Genomic DNA, 19,794 nt, shown 5'->3' on the forward strand with positions numbered 1-19,794 from the left:
ATTGTAACTGCAAATCTCGCTGTGGTGGCCAAGTCAAATACGTCCGTATTCTTGGGCAAAATATTATCACAGACCTTCATTCTGATGGTGACCGCTTGTCTAACTATTAAGGCTCTAATTAACTTTGTAGCAGACGCTTCAGTTCATTGTTATGAAAGAGTTGCCAATAGCTCAAACGTGTCGTTCTCCGTCGCGCAAATTCGTATATACTTAAGGTGTCAATCATGGTCCTTTCAATTCGTCATTTGTGTCCGCTAAACGTGTCTGTTCTGGTCCACATTTTGTTATTGTAAAACTTTCAATATTGGATGATGTGCTGAGTAGGTTAGAAACAGAAGTAGCGTTCAGAGCCGCCATAACTGTGAATACACGACACCCTCCATAAAATCACAGTTTCTCTTGATCTGCTTTCAATTATTTTTTCGCTCCCTTAATTCGTCCTTATTGTTTAAAATTTGAAAAAGTTGGGGATGAGAAGTGGTTTATATCAGTAAATCTTGCATGATTCTCCTCAGTTCTATCGTTATTTCTAGACTTTTTTTTCAACACGGCTCTGATTCCTGAAAAGGTTACAGAACGTCACGGAAAATATTTGTAGATGAATGAAAGTTTGAATTTTTTGCACTTGTTTCCAACATACCGCAGTGGAGATGTGAATCGCAAGCGTGGCAAAAGGAAGCTTTAAATGTGAACCATTAGTACTCAGATCTGCGTTGTTACATTCTTATTGCAAATTGAACTTGAAAAATATTTTCGAAAACGTAGGAGTTCTGCATAATTTGATTATCTTTTGCGAATTAAAAAAATGCATTTGTTTCTTGAAAAAATAATCTTATTGCAGCTTTATTGAAATTGTACAATTTTCCGCCAGGACAAAGCGCTGTCCCAGATAAGCAAAATGACGTAAATTATATCGGCAGTAAGGAAATTTAATTAATTAAGAAACGCCTTTGCTTATTAGCCGCTCGACAATTCGATTAGTTCCGAATGTCACAAGATAATCCGAAGAAATCTGGAAAGCCACAATTTTTATTTTATTTATCCATTATTGTTCCAACACAATAGAAAATTCTGCAGTTTGCACGATTCGGGTTATACACGTTCCTGCCCCAACAATTGCTAAATGCTTTGCAAAGAAAGAAAATGTTTAGTGGCACTTTTTATCCAGGAAGTCTTGAAAAAATAAGCCGGATTTTTTTTGTTTTTATTTTTTTGAATTTGGACACGGCAGTTGCGTCAGTATTTGGGCCGCCTGATTGCCATTCAGCCATGTCCAATATCAGTTCGAAAGTTTTCTCCTCGCATCCGCAGGTTTGTGAGTGGAACATTTGATCTAGAGTAATTAGTTGCTGTTCTTATAGCTAATAAATAAGTTTCCTTCTCTCTCAATTCAAATTTGAAATGCACACAATCAAGTTAATTTACAAAGTAATTTGCATATGATATTGCAAATGAAATTCACGGTGCAAAACAACAGGCCCGTAAGTAGATAATTTACTTGGCTGCCTAGCAGTTATACGAATAACAGCCAGACAACTGGCAAAAGTTGGAAAATCATAATAAATGATTCATAATCTCCGTAAAAACTGTTTTATTGCGAAATATTCAGAAGCTTTTTTATTTAATGAACAAGAGGTCCAGAATATAAATGGATTAGTGGCATAAAGCCTCATTACTTACCAGTTACATGCAACCCGAATTCGTGTCCTAATTTGCTAATAATTTTACTTTTAAGTGAAAACTAGAATACACATCTCTGAAATGCCTCAATCGACGGCTTAAAGAAATACGTGTCCACGAGTCAATTCAACCACCGTCAATTCCGTAGTAAACATACATGTTCCATGCTTTATTTTACTAGGATTATAAATCCACCTGCTTTATTGTACTACGACTTTGCATAAGTTTATGGCCGGCAAACAGTGTCATAAAGATTCGAGTAAAGAGCCCTTTGAAATGGAATCCGACATTGAAAAATGACCAGTAAAAGCAGCTTAAGAACAGCATTACTGTCATAGAATGCACAAAAAGTGGCAGGAATCTTTCTCTTTTCTAACCCCATTTTGGAAATTATGTCCATGCTAATGTTACGAGGAGTTTCATCGTTTCAAACTTGGTCAATTATTTCCTAACTTTTCTCTGAAATCTTAAATTTTGAATGTGCTCGGGGCAAAAAAGCCAAAGTTCGTAACGTTTTAATCTAATTTCATATGTCTTGAATAGTGGCGCTGCAAGGATGCCTGGTGACCATGATAATTCCATATCTATGAGTAAACGTACATAAAAACTAACTGATAAAGAGTTGACTTAGTCTTACGACCATGATAAATATTTTTGTTGCGGAGACTCGTAAAATCTTTATGGTGGTACTAGGCGTGAAGAAAATTAGTTTGATACCATCTCTTCAAGTGGACGTAAAAGCGGTGCTGTTTACAATCCGAATCACCTTTAGGACTTTCATAAACTAGGTCTTTGTGTACTTGTCCGTGTACGTTTAAATACCGAAACAAACCGGCATGAAATTAGTTATCACTTTCGTTTGACATGCTCAGATATACAGGGTGTTTCCTAATTACGTGTAAAAAATTTAAAGGCGTAATTCTCGACTGATTTTGAGTCAAAAATGTCTAATAAACATATGTCCGCAAATGACTTGTTTCAAAGATACAGGGTGTTGAAATGTGACAAGAAAAAGAAATTTTATTTCCAAAATGACTCAATTTGGGTGTTTGAATTTTAGAAAAGACAATTCCGGGGGTTCCGGAGTTTTCTTCAATACGTCTTAAGATTTCTTCCTCCACTTCTGGTGTTCGACGTGTTATTGGCTTCCCTCCTCCTGGAGTTTTCATAAGAGATCCTGTATCACAAAGACGTTGAAAGAGGTTTTTAAAGGTTTGGTGGTTGGGAGCTTGGTGGTTTGGAAACCTTTCCATGTAAGTGCGCCGCGCTGCTAACACTTACCATCAGCAAGGCCGTAAACAAAAACCATATTGGCCATTTCTTGATTAGTGTAATTGGGCATTTGAAAAATTTTCAAAACTGAGGTATAATCTGATTTTTGGGACACAGAACTAAATTCTTTCACTTTAGAGAGTAAAACGCCAAAATAACACTGACTATCTTGTTTATAGTAGTGGAAGTAGCAAAAAAAAACTAACAATAAACAAGTTAGTAAATACCACCAAACCTTTAGAAACCTTTAAAACCTTTTTCAACGTCTTTCAGTCAACACCCTGTATCTTGGAAACAAGGCATTTGCGGACATATGTTTATTAGACATTTTTGACTCAAAATCAGTCGAGGATTACGCCTTTAAATTTTTTACACGCAGTTAGGAAACACCCTGTATTTTACCAAATCGACGATGATTCCTAGTTTTTACTTCCGCAATGAATTCACGTACTATTTAATTTTGCGTAAGTATTGGGGTTTTATGCATTATTTGCACATTAAATCTTTTCCTTGTGATTTTTTGTCCGCCACTTTCACAGGTAATTTAGTGCTCCGATCTACACAATCTCGGAATGCAAAAAGGCACTTAAATATTCCATTTTTTTTTCCTGTTATTTCTTTTATGTCACAATTTTCCCAAATTCGTCACAAAACTTGCGACAATGGTTTGGCGTGTCACAAACCTGGGCAAGTGACGATGGTTCCTAGAACGCTAGGTAACGTGATACGATCAGTGCCTCTTTCTAATTTGATGGCGTTGCAGAGGAAGATCCTTAAAAATGCTTTTCAAGGCGCTCCATGAAGGTGTCCAGGATTAACAATGGATCCACATCACTCCACTAAATCGAAAATCGACATATAGAAAATTTTGGTATTTTTTCTGAATGACGAGGGAGGGGAAGGCGCCATCGTTCATTTTCAAACGTCGATATCTCGGGAACTCGTGAACTAATTGTTCCAAAAAATAGTCCAAACTCACACAAACAGATTTCCAACAGCTCATTAATCTCTAGGAATCTATGGGCAGTTCAAAAAGGCATAGTTGAAGGGTTTAGTATGGTGAGTTCTAAAAGAATAAAATTACGACAAGGCAGAGTTGATATCAGAACTTTTCTTTTAAACTTACTCTCCCAACACACATCGCGACCTTTCCTTCCATATGGTACTCGACAATCGATTGTCGCATTGGCATTTATTGCTTTAAAAACGTAAAGTTATTCAGATCTCTTTATTGTCTGTTGGGTGAAGGTGAAGCGCGGGCTCCTGTTGCTGCGAGATACAATGCCCAGATCGAATGCTAAAATTATTACCTTATTGGTATTGAACCATTAATGCCTCTCGAACTTAAAAATGTCCGTTGTAAACACGAGCTCGAAAGTGCCGTGGAAAGGTCAATGCGTCACCATTAATGCACTTGCAATTTGATTTTCGGTCCAAAGGTGGTCACATAAACTGTTATTTATGTGACACGTGCCAAAGTCAACGAGAGAACCCCATCCAGATAGTCGTTTGCTCCAACTAGAGTTGCACAACAATCTCCGTATTGTCATTACTGGATTTTAATTTATTGATAACTTAGGGCGATTTTAGCGAAAAATGTGTGGCGCCATTCATGGCAAAAGGACTTATGTTCCAATAAATATACCCAGTGGCGTAACGTGTTCCGGAAATTTGATCAATATAAAAAATATTACGAGTCGGCCATTCTTCTTGAGTTCAGTAACTGTATGCGTGTAAATGTACCAAAATGAATAAATCAATAAACTGCTGATAATAACGCCCTCTTGCATGTTCGATTCTTTAATACATCATTAGTTGAAACTGTTTCAGTTAACTTAACGAGAATATAATAATAATCACGAGTTGAAAATCACTGTTTCTCCGTTTCTGTCATCTGTTTCTTCAAGCTAATAACTGCCGTTTGTTTAACCCCTAATTTTTTTAACTAGAAAAGTGGAATTAATACCACTTTCCCATTTTCAGTCTTCAGGGAAAATTCAATCCTAATTAAATCCTCCGTTAAATCCTTCTCTTCAACTAACCGAGGGAGGCATTTCTGGTATTTTCGGAAAAAGGTAATATACGTTAAGGCTCTTAACAGATAACGTGCTCTCACATCCCCAATCGACAACTAAACCCACGCACCGACCCACCGGGCCGGTTCGTTAGCTTAATTACGGACTTATCCGCGATTAGAAAAAGTTCCAGTTAGGTTGTGTGCGGTGTACCCTACTGGCTAACTTTTCTAAATCAATTTAACGATAAAAGGAATAAAGCGTGCGGTGTAAACGCGGTACCCAAGTGGGGAAATAGAGCGGATCAAGGCTCGCCAAAATTAGGTAAAAATGTTTCCTTTTTTTGTCGTTTTGTGTAAGATGTCACAACTTTTGGGCAATGGGTAAGCGGGTCTAGTGAGGCACGTCACTATTATTGTTGTACGATACGGTTTTGTGAGTAGTGTGGACAAGCAAGAAATCTGCATTTTATTTCGGCTATTGTGACGGTACGAGCTGAATTAAATTCTAAAAAGAAAATTTTTAATTTGTTTAAAAGCAGTAAAAAGGCAATAGGAACAGAAGGTTGAACAGAAACTGCTCAGATAGGAGCAAAGGGAAGAATAAAAGGTTCTCGAAGGGGAATTAAATGGATCGCTCTCACAGCTAGAGAACAACAGCTATAAAACAATGATTAAGACCGTTAATCAAAAAGTTCTGGAACAGGAAAATAAAATCTTGGAGAACCACATTGAAGGTGGCAACAATTATGCAGAGAGTTTTAGTATTTCTCACGTTAAGATTACGCCTCATAATTAAAGAGCTGTTCGTTTGGCTAGACAACCTGCAGAGGCTCACTAGCCTGTAAAGTCACTCAAACAGTCCCAGACCAAAGGGAGAGTCGTTCATCTGAACGAATTACGGAGATACCATGGAGGTCCGTCTGTTCGAAACGAACAGCCTTAAGAGGAGGCTATTGTTACGACTGGTGGATCCTCGCTGCAAGTAAAAGACATAGACAAAAAAAAGGTTTTATCGTGAGCGCTTGGCCAGTGATTTATTACTTCTTGTGTATGTCGAATGTTCTGGTGTGTTTGTTTATGCTAATATTTGCATGTTTGTAAGAAAAGTGTGGAATCTTCTAGTCATAGGATCTATAGTTATCATTGCAGCTATAAGAGCACAACGATTGTACTAACCGATATTAAATTGTTTAGTAGTAGTGAAATAGTGATTTATTAGTGGACCATTAGTTGGCGAATTGTAGTTCTGTTTATTTGCCGAGTTAATAAATAGTGTTTACGCTGAAAGCGAGTACGCTGGAATCATTCGAACCCCGGAAATCGTAACAATATGATTAATGTTTCGTTAGCGAATTATGCAATGTTGAAGTTTTTGCGAGAAATTCCTGTAGAATGCATTGAAATTGGTGTGTACAAACAACAAATCTCCAGTTAATACTAATGCGGAATACAATTTACAATTCATATTTATTTTCGTTTTAGAAATAGCACGTCGATCTAGAACATACATAAAAACTAAATCCCCTTGTAAAAGCCTATGTCCAATGCAAATTTGGCCCTGCATGGCTGCATTTCGCCTTCTGCATCACCCAAACCCAGCCCCCTCGTCTGATAGACGACTTCCCCCCGTGTTTCCCTACCAAAAATAAGGTTTCTGAACTTGGTATATTTAGGCTATAGGGGAAGCTTAATCATCCTTTTGCGTTTTTTCTTCGGTCAACATAAAATCAGAAAGTACCTCACACGGAACCAATTTGTCGCAAATTCACCAAACAATGGTCGACTTTTTCTCACAGGATTGTCGGGCGATCTCTGACACCGGCACTGAGCATTGTTGTTTTTAATACGATTTAGAGGACTTTTTAATCAGCGGTTGCCAGAGGGTCTGCTGGTTTTTCCCTGCCCTGCTCTATTAAGGTAATAGAGCGGTTAATTCGGTTCGTTAGAAAGGAAATACATTGTTTATTTTTTCTTGCGAGCAAAAAGTTGGAAATACGTTGCCTGAAATGTGAATTTGCAAATATCTACCAAATGCATCAGTCAGTCATTTGGTCGAATTGGGTAAACTGACCACATTTACACGTAACGTATGACATTGGCTAAATATTTAGTTTGCTTTCTACAAAAGTCTGTTGTTTAATCGAAAATAGAGTCAAATATTGAAGGAGAAGGATCAAATATTTACTTGAACTTGTTGACGAAAAATTTACCTTTCAAGACATCCCGTCACATACAAAGTTACTCATAATGTTAGTTAGGTACCAATATTGATTTTTCTTTGTTCCCATGATGTTCATGTGCATTTTACATGAAAAAGTGACTTGTTGTCGGTTTAAAACATCGAAAAAACCCTAATGTCATAATAATTTTGTTGGAAGCCAATTTAGCGAGAAATACTTTTCCCGGCACGCAAAGTCCTTTGGGTAATAGATCGTGAGTGCCGCCATGCATTATCTGCGCAATGACATCGGGGTCTTACAATTGAAAGTAACGACTATGACAAATTGTTTTATTTCATTACGAGCTTTTTGCTTTCTGGTCGTACCCTTTGCACTGGGTCTCCACAATTACAACTCCTACGTTTACCAAAGAAAACCTAAATATCCGATGTTTAGCTTAAATTCATTCCATGTTCAAATAGCAATCATTCTTAATAAACTTAACTGAGTTCGGCATATCGTTTGTGCTTATCATTGTTATCTGAGTTTGCACATAATTAACTCTTCTGAGTGCAGAATTCTTCCAATTTTAGAATGTATCAAATCACCGTTAGCAGACGCGTATTTGACTCGGCTTAACAGATTTTATATCTCGTTAGGTCTCCGGAGACTCCTAAACTTCTGGAATATATTGAATATATACCGGGTGATTTTAGAGAAACGGGACAAAGAAACATAATGAAACCGAGGAGATCTACAAAAGAAATATTCGAACAGCCTTTTTAATTTTCGAGAGCTCGACTTTTTATGCTGTAAATTTTTTTTCCCCCAAAGTCAACTTCTCCTGTTATTTGGGGTCAACTTCGTTTTTTCAAAACGAACACCAAATTTTTTCTAGAGATTCAAATTCTTTATTTGCAGTACAAACCTCTTTAATTGAAACATTTTTTACTTAAAATGATAAAATTCATTATTGTATTAGACACAAAATAAACTCTTATCTCCACATTGTGGCAGTCAGCGGCAGTCGTTTTTCGAATTAATTCCTATTTAGGTTAAGGTTTAGTTTAGACTGAAATCAGGCATTCCTTTATTCGGACTCGGCTAGCCTGGGAAATAATTTTATTATAATTTAATTTATTTTTCGTCCAAGTTTAAAAAGTTTCAGAAAGACAGTCACGTCTTTAGTCGGTTGGATCTTAGACTCGCATTTAGTCTCGTCAAATTGCTCCTAATAGTTGTATCAAGGAGTTCTCAATATAAATAAACCGTAATGTACCCGTATAATATGCCCATCTACTTCATCATTTTTTAGCCACATGTCTGACAGGGCCAGATTTCAGTATCCATTATTCTCAAAACCATTTTTTTGCTAGAAGAGTTACCACAGCTTCTTGAAGACGTTAATTTAGAGTAAAGATTGACAATGTGGTTTCCGCACTATGGCTGTCCTGCTCATTATGCGAGAAATGTCAGAGAAGTTTTAAAAGAACATTCTCCACAAAAGTGGTTTGGGCGTGGCAGTGCACTTAGCCGGCTAGCCCGTTCGCCAGATTTGACTTCATCAAATTTTTTTGTGGGGCCATTTGAAACACACAGTTTGTAGATCGAATGTCAGCTATTGTCGAAGACATGAAAATTCGAATCAGAACCGCTTGTCGAGACATCATCACACCTTAAATGCTAGAAAATACCACACAATCATTTTAAAATAGAATTGTCACGTACCTCGAACAGCAGAGGCACTATTTCGAACATTTGTTGGACCGATTTTTTTTTAACAATAAAATAAAATTTGCTACATAACAAATAAAATTCTTTAAATATCTCCAACTCAATATCAAATCGTTATCAAATATCAAAGGACAGATGGAGGTGACCTCGGGAAAAATTGACAGTATAAAAAGTACTTTATTCGAATAATTTTTGTAGATTTTCTCGACTTCAAGATATTTTCTCGTCCCATATAGAAGCACCGGGTATATAATATACATATGCTGGGTGTTTGGTAAGTAGTGTAGGTTACTCAATAGTGCATTAGAAAAGGTTATGCTCAATTGATTTCATCAAACATACCTATATATCAAGTGTTACAGTTTTCCTGATAATTAAGTTTTTAATATTTTTTAATTTGACCATACTTTTCCGCAATTATTGAAGTGCAGAAGAACAACAAGCTCTATTGTTAGCATTGATGTACTAAGTTTAAATTATTTTAGTAATAATATTCGGAAAATTATGTTTATAAAGTTCTAAATAACAGCGCAATTTTAGATTTTATAGCTTAAATAATTTAAACAATCTATGCATGCGTAATAAAAAAAATTACTACGTTTTTGTGATAAAAATAGAGTTTGTTCTTCTGCAATGTAATAATTTTAGAAAAGTGTGGGCAAATAAAAAAAAAACATGAAAAACATAATTGTTCAGGAAAACCGTAACACTTAGTATATAAGTATGTTTGGTTAAATCGATTCAGAATGATCTTCCCTAACACCCCATTCAGTGTCCTACACCTTCTACCGAACACCCTACATCATAAACAGCAATGGTATCATTGACATCACTTGTGCCCCTCTGACACATGAAGAGTCAAAAATTTACTTTGGAGAATTCCTTAAAACATAAAGGTTTTTCGGAATATTACTTATCCTGTATGTACAAAATCATGATTCACGTAAAGTCGTTGAAAATCTAGATTTAGATGTTTTGCCAGGGCGGAGATTCTCGTCAGTTCTGGAACCGAAACAAGTCAATTTTTTGTGGTTCACAACCAACAACTGTTCCTTGAACATTTCTAGAAAATCCGAACAGGACTATCACGGCAACTTGGAATTGCATAATTTTAGTGATTTCACTACTTCTAGAATAAAAGATAATTGCTGATTGATAGCACTTCGGCATGCCGTCTATGCTGATCACCATTCAAAATTCGTTCCTTACGCATTCCTTCAAATCCTCGCCGATCGGTTGAGACCCATCGAAATCCCATCGGACAAAACCTCAAAGCCTAAACCATCGCAACTAGTCCTTTAACCCTTTTCGAAAAGAAAAAAAAACGACAGCGCCAGGTGGTAACCGAACCATGAACACCACCCATGTGCACCCATCCCAATTTTCAATAAAATTATCGTCGTGCCTTGAGTTCTGCGGTTTCCTCGACGATGACTTCAAAGATTGTGCCTGCTCAACCCAGGCAAATAACACACACATGAAACCTCACATTAAATTGTACTTAGAAAAAAGGCTATTCCGGTGGACCAGAAAAAAAATTAGCCGGCCCTGTTATTAACTAGGCGTAATGGTATGGTATTAGTTTGGGGAATTAGCTGGTATTTTAATAATGACCCGGAATTTGAATGCGGAAAATTGGACGGTGTTATTGTTTTCCAAAAATGCTGCTATTGAATCGTTGGGCAGAAGTTGAGGCTAATAATTTCGTACATCTCGCGAGAATACACGGGATGATTCGTAATAAATCATTTTTAAGGCTGTGCGAGGAGTACGCTCTGTGCTATCAAGATTCTGCTCGATCATCGTCATGGCTACTCGTTGCAAGATATTCGTTTTGTTTGAAACAAGGGGACCCACTATATTCCGGGCCTCGAACGTTATTCTTGCAAATTGCGAATTTTGGGCATAAAATTGCTGCTGTTCGTAATTACTTTTTTACTCCTCGGTTTCGCTGGAAGTTTATGGGATTTTGGCTACAGAACGTGACGCTTCGTTGCGACAAAGCACTCAACCAGGAGTAAGGAAATGTAACAACAATTTTGGTGCATGGAGGAAACGATAAATTTCGCGTCAGATTTTAGTCACTACGTATATTATTCTGGTCAGTTAATTTGTGATACCACATCGAATGACCTTGAAGAGCCCCCCCCCCCCCCCCCCCACCGCTCAGTCACCATCCCAACCTTTTAACGTCGCATATTCGCCAATTGCGCCGGCGCACAGTGCACCCCTGTCACTGCAGGAACACTAATGAATGGCGACCTCTGGGCTGGAAACGGGGCCACTTTTTATCTCGACAAGTGCTAGAAAGGATTGGGCCGTTTCTTTTTTAGCTTTCAAGATACGTGTTCGTTTATTTCCCTACAATTTCCCTGCTCGTTCTGCCAAATAATGCGGTACAGCCACGACAAAAAAGTTCACCTTCTGAACACCGATTGCAGCCCTAATTGCGAGAGGTGAACCTCATTATGCCGTAATTTGCTTGAATTCATTAGCATAAAAGCTATAAACGCACAACTGGTGGTTTCGGAGCCCATTTTCCCCGTCATTTTGAGCCCGCTCGGATAGTGTCTTATGCGATGTCAATAGCAATTATTCTGTAATATTTTACCCTTAAACCCTGCTCGGTTATCAATATTTTCGCAGTCCTGCAGGGTTGCAGTCCAGCCAATCCGTTGAAAAATTCTTTTGATCTCACACTCCATCACATTTATTACGGCTAATAAAGTGCCTTAATGCAAGCGGATATCCTTCAAAAAGGGCTCAAATTACCCTGCAAAGCGTTTTAGGGACCTCCCTACCTGGCCTAATGCCTTGTTGGAGCAAACTTCGCACAATGCTGAACAAATATGACGGAAAATATGATAGTCCCGCTTTGTAGTTCTTTGTAGGGGTTCTCATATTCATATTTTTCTTTTAAATTTCATTGCTTTAGGGTTCTTACATTGTGTGCCTGGCGGGGCATTAGCTATTAAGCGCACAAATGGGTCTCGATGCTTAAAAAACTATTCGAAGACCTTATTGAAGCCTCTATTATGTTTCCCGAAGCGCTTCTTTCTAATACTGTTGGCCACTCGTCGGTGCAATAATAGAATAATAAAATTCCCCTGAATTCGATATTGAATCGAAAGCAAACTTGGTAGTTAATTAAAATCGAATAATTTTATTTCAAATATATCGCTTAAAGCCAAAATCGAATAATATCGTGTTTCTGTTCTAGCGAAATTACATAGAACAATATTTAATAACTTCACGGAAAGTGATGTTTTGTTGAACTAAATGATAACTATAAATATTGAGGCGGACAGTCTCATTTAAACTTTATTTCCCGTATTAAACATTGCCAATGTTTTTCCATCTAATTTTAAACAAATAAATGAATAAAAATTGAACGCACAATGGAATAATGTAATTGTGTTTGGAGTTTCATTTCGAATTTCGTATTTTTTACAAAGTGTTCTTTTATATTAAATGTGAATGCCAGTGTTTGCAGAATGGGAGCCTAGAAAATATTTCTGTGCATAATAACGGTTGAAAATCTTCACAATAACCTTTAAAATGCATATATTTATGTGAGCAACCTTTCAAAACGATATTTTCGAAATGAAGAGTAGAATATTATTAAACGATCATGTAACGGATGCTATCAGCCCCGATAGGAAAGTTTTTCCCAAAGGTACCTTGCTCATTATGCGCGAGCGGCGTATTACACTTTGTCCACTGGTAAATGTCTTTTGACGTTTCTTAAATTCGCTAAAAATCACCTTTAAATAGCTGCATCGGGAGAGTCCGTTGTTATCTACTCTAGACGTCCCATTTTAACGCCAACCCCCGGTGCATAAACAGACCACAATTAAAACAACTTTTCTTAATTTTCCAACAGTTTCTCGACGTCGTGGTGACTGGTAAACTATCAAATTCATTTTGCCATTTTCCGAAACCCCGGCTCGTGACGGAGAAAGGCTCGTGAGTTTCATCCACACCCTCCATTAATAACGATTAATTTATAGTGACTTGCTTTACCGAAACCGCGATTACATAAGAACTAGTGGTTACCATAACATTTAATATATCGGCTTGACAAATACTAGTAAGCCGATCATATTAAATGTCCCATTCCTAATCGAGAAAATTAAGATTATCTCGGAACAACTTGAATAAACATGAGATTAATATTATAAACTCGAAATAGGAATATCTTGTAATTAAAAACGGTCATAAGGAGAAAATCGCACGGTTTACTTACGGGAATTACCGCAATCTTAAGAAAGTCAAACCTGCCTTTAGGGATTGAACATATTGCATGAGCTTGTTTGTGAGAGTTAAAAAATTTACCATTTTCTATTTCAGATCTTCCTCCTGTGTGCTGCTTATGACTAATCGTTCGCACCCAATCAGTGAGTACTTTTTTTTTAAATTATTATTCCGTGGTTAACCTAACATCACATGAACAAACCTAGCCTGCGTAACACTGCTTTCTCACGTCTCGGGCAGAAGACAAATTGGGGAGATACGTACATAATACAGTATGTATGAAGCGGTATATGACAAATAAGGCGGTTTCGTTCACAATCTCTGATATTATAATAAAATCACGTAGACAACGGACTAACAGGCCCTCAAAAAGTGCACATGCGATAAAATAAAACCGCGGAATACCTGCCGCTCATAAAAATGAAGCTAAAAAACTGGAAACCATTAAAAGTATGCAAGAGATGGTCCCGAAACGACTCAAGAGATGCTATCTCGGTTTATAAACGAGACATACCGTCCTTCTGCCAACTTAGCCAACGGTTTTCGCATTATTCACGTTAGACTCGTTACGTTTATTGATGGTTAATGTAAGTGCCTAAATGCACCGTTAAATGTGGTTTTTGGATGGTTTTTGGAATTGTGACGTGTTAACAAGGCTTACTCGGGTGATCAGGTTCATGTACCCCACTTTGCAGTTTACCAAAGTGTTTGCAGTAAATGCACTCACTTCATTTCGCGATCACACTATAACTTTTCGGACAATTAGGTGGATCCGGATCGGTCCAAGCTGCACCTAATGCGGACTCGGTTTTCTCGTAAATTCAACCTCTGCTTTCAGAGGAATTTGAAGTTCACACACTGGGCGTTCCTTAATGGTGTATGGATATTTTAAGGTGGAATTCTACATGAAAAAATAATGACAGTCCGTCGTATACGCTACGTTTCAAATATGTTTCGTTACGAAAGCGTGAAACTGCAAGGTTTTAGAGAAAAAAATGGAAATTACCGAATATTTCCGAAACCGGTTGAGATATTTCTGTGAAGTTTAGTGTGTAAAAACGCTTTGTAAAGGGGACTTAATTGCATTAAAAATGTCCGTTTTAATGCAAACTTATTCAAAATTATTTTTATACGGCAAATAAAACAATAGAAAATTTAGCACGTTTATGGGTGGACATCGTAATGAAATGTGAATTACAACTAACAAGAAACAAAAAAAAAAAACGATTTTCGCAACAAGTGTTGAAAATGCATGCCCCTTTTACTTAATATGCATACTAGTTTACAATAAGCCCATTAATACTATAGAAGAAATAAATGAAAGTATGGTTGCAGCACGTGACATTATACGAAATACTCCGGGAAAATTGGAAAGAGTGCGCAATTCGATAAAAAGGGCAGAAGCATGCATATTAAGTGAAAAGTAATTTTAAACACTTATTGTAAATATGTTTTTTTTGTGCCTTGTTGGTTGTAATTCACATTTCATTACGATGTCTACCCATAATGTGTTAAATTTTCTATTGTTTTATTTGTCGTATGAAATAATTTTGAATAAGTTTGCATTAAAACGCATATTTTTATCGCAATTAATTCCCTTTTATAAACTACATTTACATACTAAATTTCACAGAAATATCTCAGCGATTTCAGAAATGTTCGTTAATTTCCATTTTTTTTCTCTAAAACTTTGCAGTTCTATACTTTCGGAACGGAACATTTTTAGAACATAATTTATGTGACAAACCATCATTATTTTTCCATGTAGATTCCCACCTTGAAATATCAACTCATCATTAAGGAGCACCCTGTATATTTCGGTGTATTATTATTATTATTATAGTACTTATTTAACTCCCTTAGAAACGGACCTCTTTCCGCATTTTTTGTCTGAACGACAATGATTCGTAGATGTCCATTGACGTAATACCAATCGATAACAAAACAGTATTAAATTGACAAAAATAATTGGGATCGTAACACTGCTAAACTGTTTTACAGAATTAATCTACTTTTCGCTTACGCATATTCCGAATTTTGCTCTGTTTCCGCTCTCACTAACCCTTATCACTAAATTTGAAACTTCTAAAGTGGTACTTAACGGGGGGCTTAAGAGTAATCATCATCAAAAGTTCATCAATAACCCCCGACACGAATCCTCATAAACTACCGAAAATTAATATCCCTGAGCCGGATAAATAGATAATAGTGCTCGAACCGGACGTTCATACAAATTTTAATATAATAAAAATTATCCATTAGAGCTCTAACAATACGGTTCTATAAATCAATATCTTCCAAATGAAGCTTCGCTCTCCCATAAATGGTATCCGCGTTTCATAGGGGCTTAGTGAATTATGACAGTATTTCAATATAGATTTCTATTATCTGCCATATTGGGGCGATTACTTAAAGGAAAAAACAGCCCATCGGCGGAATGTCTTATTAAACATTAAGCCCTTAAAGGAAAGTTAGAGTCGATTTACTTTTAAGCTGCATTTTCAAAGCATCATTTCTTATCATGGTCCCGACACGAATTTGGCGTGGTCGATCCTTAAAATTCGTCTCGAAATGCTCTTGAACATCGATAGATCGAAAACAGACATCTACAAGTGATTACGGGTCTTTGACAGATTTATCTCGAATCTCGGTGACGGACAGGCCATTGGCAGACCGGGCAGCAATAAGGGGCAAAAAAAGGCAGATAAGGGATCTTTTTGGTTAGTTAGAACAGATTGCATGAGGGAGATTAGAAAGGATCAGGTTTTTCTTAGGGTGTCACGTGTTGTTGAAAAGTGCTTCGTCTGGAATAATTGATCGCTGACGAGTGGTTGAAAGATAATTTTCATGGAAAGAGATAAGATTTTTTTATTTTCGGGTTTCGAAACACCTCTAAAATAGGTCCAAAAAGTTTCTTTTTTAAGAACCTCCGATACGCCATTGAAATTCACTGCAGATGTAGAATTTAATCTCCTGCATAAAACCAAAAATGAGGATTCCATCAAATTTCAAACGGGGAGTGAAACGAACGCTCGAAGTCGAGTTCTCAATTATGCTTGCGAAACTTTTTTCCAAACAAGGGAGGGAATGGACTTTGGGATGCGCCAATAATATTCGCTGCAGATGTACCCTTTAGTCTTCTATTCAAGCATAAAAATTTAAGGTAATTATCAGATTTGCCGACAGTTGCGCACGGGGGCCGGCACCCCAAGTGCAAAAAAGTTTCCGAACTCGGCTCATATAAGAACAAATGCTATTTTAGCAACCTGTTCTTCGCGATATATACGGTCAATGTTGAAAAAATCAAAACGAGTTATTAACTAAAACTATAGGACCTTCTGACCGCTCGATACCGCCTCGGCAACTCATCAAAACGCTCGTAAATCATGCAATTACACGGCAATCGGCAACGCCGAATGTCCGTATAAAATTTGCATTTAAATGTGTTTGCTTTATTTAATATAATGACTTTGGTAAATTCAAGTAATTCCCAGAATACCTCGGTGCCTTCGCACCGTTTCGAAAAACCTGTAGGGAATCGCTTATGCATACGATAACGAAAGGAAGTAACGATTATTGCCCCGCGAGGCCGCCGGATCTAACATCGCTAGACGTTTTTCACTAAGTAATTAGCACCAGGAATTTCGAAAGTAAAAGACTACAGGAAGTGTTGTCTGAATGTTCGTTCGAAGTACAGCTCATCAGCTTTTCCTGTGATGCAAAACTCATTAATTTGTAATTTATATGGCACCTACCCGAGTAGTCACTCCGTGGAGACCTCCATATCTAAAGTATTTGTTCGGCATTGACAGCGTGACCAAAAATCAACGATTTATGGCTTTTTAAATAATTTATTTTTCCTCGAAAACTGTTCGGAAATCGCTAAAACCATTAGTTTAGTCATCGTTTTTACCACACCGGGCGTTAAGTAACCCGCCCGAATAGCTGCGGTTTTTGTCTGATACTTTTTGAATTTCAGTGATTATTACCACTAATGGTGGCATTAATCGTGTTTTAAAGGCAAGCGTTTGTAGATAAAATCGAGATTTGCACGGAGCATAATGAACTCTTAAGTAAATTGCATCAGTTTCAAGTACGCAGTCAAAAGAAAATTCGAATGTGAGAGATGAATGTAAATGGAGAAATGCGAAAAAATTGTTGGTAAGCAAAATGTTAAGGGCGCTGGAGTACATGTAATGCGTATATCTGGAAATCTGAAACCAGAAACTGGTTATTTCCAAAGATCTTCGTACTTGAGGAAAAATTGGTGCTTTTGCTGTTAAAATAGCTAATTTGCCACTGCCGCGCCAGTGTCTTCGAATTGTATACAGCGCCATCTACCCCAGAAAATATAGAAGTCTTTGTTTGTTATAGGCGTGGTAGGTGAGGAGTCCTCTACTCTGATTAACAAAGTAGGCTCTGCATGCAGAGATTGATGCGTAACCTACATCTTTTATCTTCATTTAAGAGCATGCACCAGAAAGAGATGGTTGCGTACTACACAGAATTTCACATTATATTTCAGCCTTAGGTCGATACGAATAGTGGTGACAAATGAGATTTTGCCCTGACAAAATGACAATTTTTAGTCATCGATGTTAAGTGTTTTGATTGGTAATTTGTACGTTTATGGGAGTGTTCCCTAATATTGATGTCGTTTTTTCTATTGCTGCGACAATTACTTCAGATTGCGTCTGTAAAAAGCTGTTCGATTTATCAATAATCCTTCGATTATAGATATAGAAATGGGGAAATCGTGTGCATAAATGTACCCATCGTTTGAAGAACGGAACGCAGACAAAATTTATCGATTCTAAAAATAACGGTTGAGCACTATTCGATCAACGAAACTATTAAGGCCCGAGAAATTCGATTCTCGAAACGTCAATTACTCCATCACTAATTGGAAGTTAGCGGCTCTTCTGTAGGCGTAAACAACCAGAAGTCCAAAAAAAAAAGTACTTTAGCATAAGTACAATTCATGTTCTAAATATTTCTTAGATTTATCCGTAGTTGACGGTATCGTCAAAGGCGAGATTTAATACAAGCAAACTCAGAATTTCCTATTACACTGTCGCTTGTAACTTCGTTTTATTTCAAATTTGCTTCATAGACAAACTTGAACTAAAACTTACTCGCTGTACTACTGTGTGAACCCTAATTCATTTTCTCTGTGTCTCAGTCCCCTTTTCATCAAGGCACAAAAGTTTGTGAAAATATGGCATCGACAGAGATTGGCCTCCATTCAACCAGAAGTTCCGTCGAGATTATCTTTTATTATGAAAGTATGCCCACCTTACAAAAAACAGAATGGCTGCACTAGTTTAATATCCTCAAGAACCCGAGGAACTGCGCCTTGAACAATAAATCTCAACTGTAAACCGATTGGACACGCTACCGTCCAGAGCTAGACGGTTTTAATTAATTCGGACAAAATCGTGAATATTTTTTATTTATTTTTTTGATCGGTTCATTTCAGATTATTTCGTAATGGCAAACGTAGAAACAAACTTTCTTCTTGGGCTCATTACGATTGCGACCTTGCTGGATCACGAAATCATACCGACAGCTGAAAACTTTTCATTCTTCAGATTTCAAACAACTGCGATTTTGATTGAGCGGCACAAAATGGTTATGAAAAAATTACAAGGATACCTAAATCGGTTAAATTCCTTCCCTCATCTTGAAACCAGAAAATGTGAAATGAAAGGTTAGAACCAAGGTTCGGTCATTCCATAAAGCTTTTTATATTAAAATGGTGTAATGATGGTCAGGTTTCAGGACTTCATTAACTTAGACAAACAGCTTGCCGGGCAAAACTGAAACTTTTCAAATATTTGCCGGAAAGCAATTTTCTGGATCGCTCCAACCCACATCCAAGGAAAGTAAGCAAACTATTTCTAAAACATTTTTATTTTAGGACCGTTATTATTTCCCGACAACGTTCTAAGTTATTTTTATTGTGTTTACCTAGTTTCGGCGCTTATCGAAGACAATTTTCTTTGCGAACTTTTAAGTGGCTAGTTCGATTTTATTCCACTGCTTTAGATTACGTTTTCTAAAACGGGCTGTGGTTTTATTAAGCTCTGGATTTATTCAGTATGTTTGGATTATGGTGGGTTCTTGGCTAAAATTGATAACGGGGAAATGTCAAATATTTCCATTGGCGACATTTGGATATAGACGATGTCACTAAAGCCCTTGGAACGAGCAATACGAGTTTACCCAAGGAAGGCGGATTCACGGGAATTTTTTTTTATTACCTGAACTCTACTTTTTTTTTTATTTTTTTATTTTTTTTATATATATATATATATATATATATATAGAGGAGGGAAACCTTCGAAAGGTACCCGGTCTGATGTTGTAGCGACCGGGTTATGTGGGATTCATCCCTGTGTGGGATGCCTACCCACCAAAAAACCCTCCCCTCTTCACCCTGGGTCCCCCCCGATATCGCCGCCAGGCATTACTTCAGGGTGGGGGACCTGAACTCTACTTAACAAGTAAAAACCTTGCAGTGTGACTTCCCGTCAAATCGCCAAATTCGTCACTGAACATGACGAAATAGCAAATGATTCTCACGAAAGGCGCAGATCTCGATTGCCGGTGATTGATGTTAAACCACACCATTAAATAATGCATTTGGAGCTCGTCGTCACTCTTAATCAGTACAAA

General features: G+C 37.2%; 1 protein-coding gene across 6 annotated transcripts in view; it reads left to right on the forward strand.

Annotated features, from left to right (window-relative positions):
• The window catches only part of LOC136344803 (uncharacterized), an 81,249-nt gene that overhangs the window by 43,108 nt on the left and 18,347 nt on the right, over positions 1-19,794 (forward strand). For 3 of the 6 annotated variants that reach the window (XM_066292586.1, XM_066292587.1, XM_066292588.1), the window contains one exon: positions 13,213-13,259. The exons of the other annotated variants lie outside the window; for them this stretch is intronic. In XM_066292586.1, coding sequence (XP_066148683.1) covers positions 13,213-13,259 — 47 coding nt within the window. The remainder of the gene's footprint in view (positions 1-13,212; positions 13,260-19,794) is intronic. 6 annotated transcript variants of the gene reach the window in all.

This window comes from Euwallacea fornicatus, chromosome 18, assembly GCF_040115645.1.
Source record: "Euwallacea fornicatus isolate EFF26 chromosome 18, ASM4011564v1, whole genome shotgun sequence".
Lineage (NCBI taxonomy): Eukaryota > Metazoa > Arthropoda > Insecta > Coleoptera > Curculionidae > Euwallacea > Euwallacea fornicatus.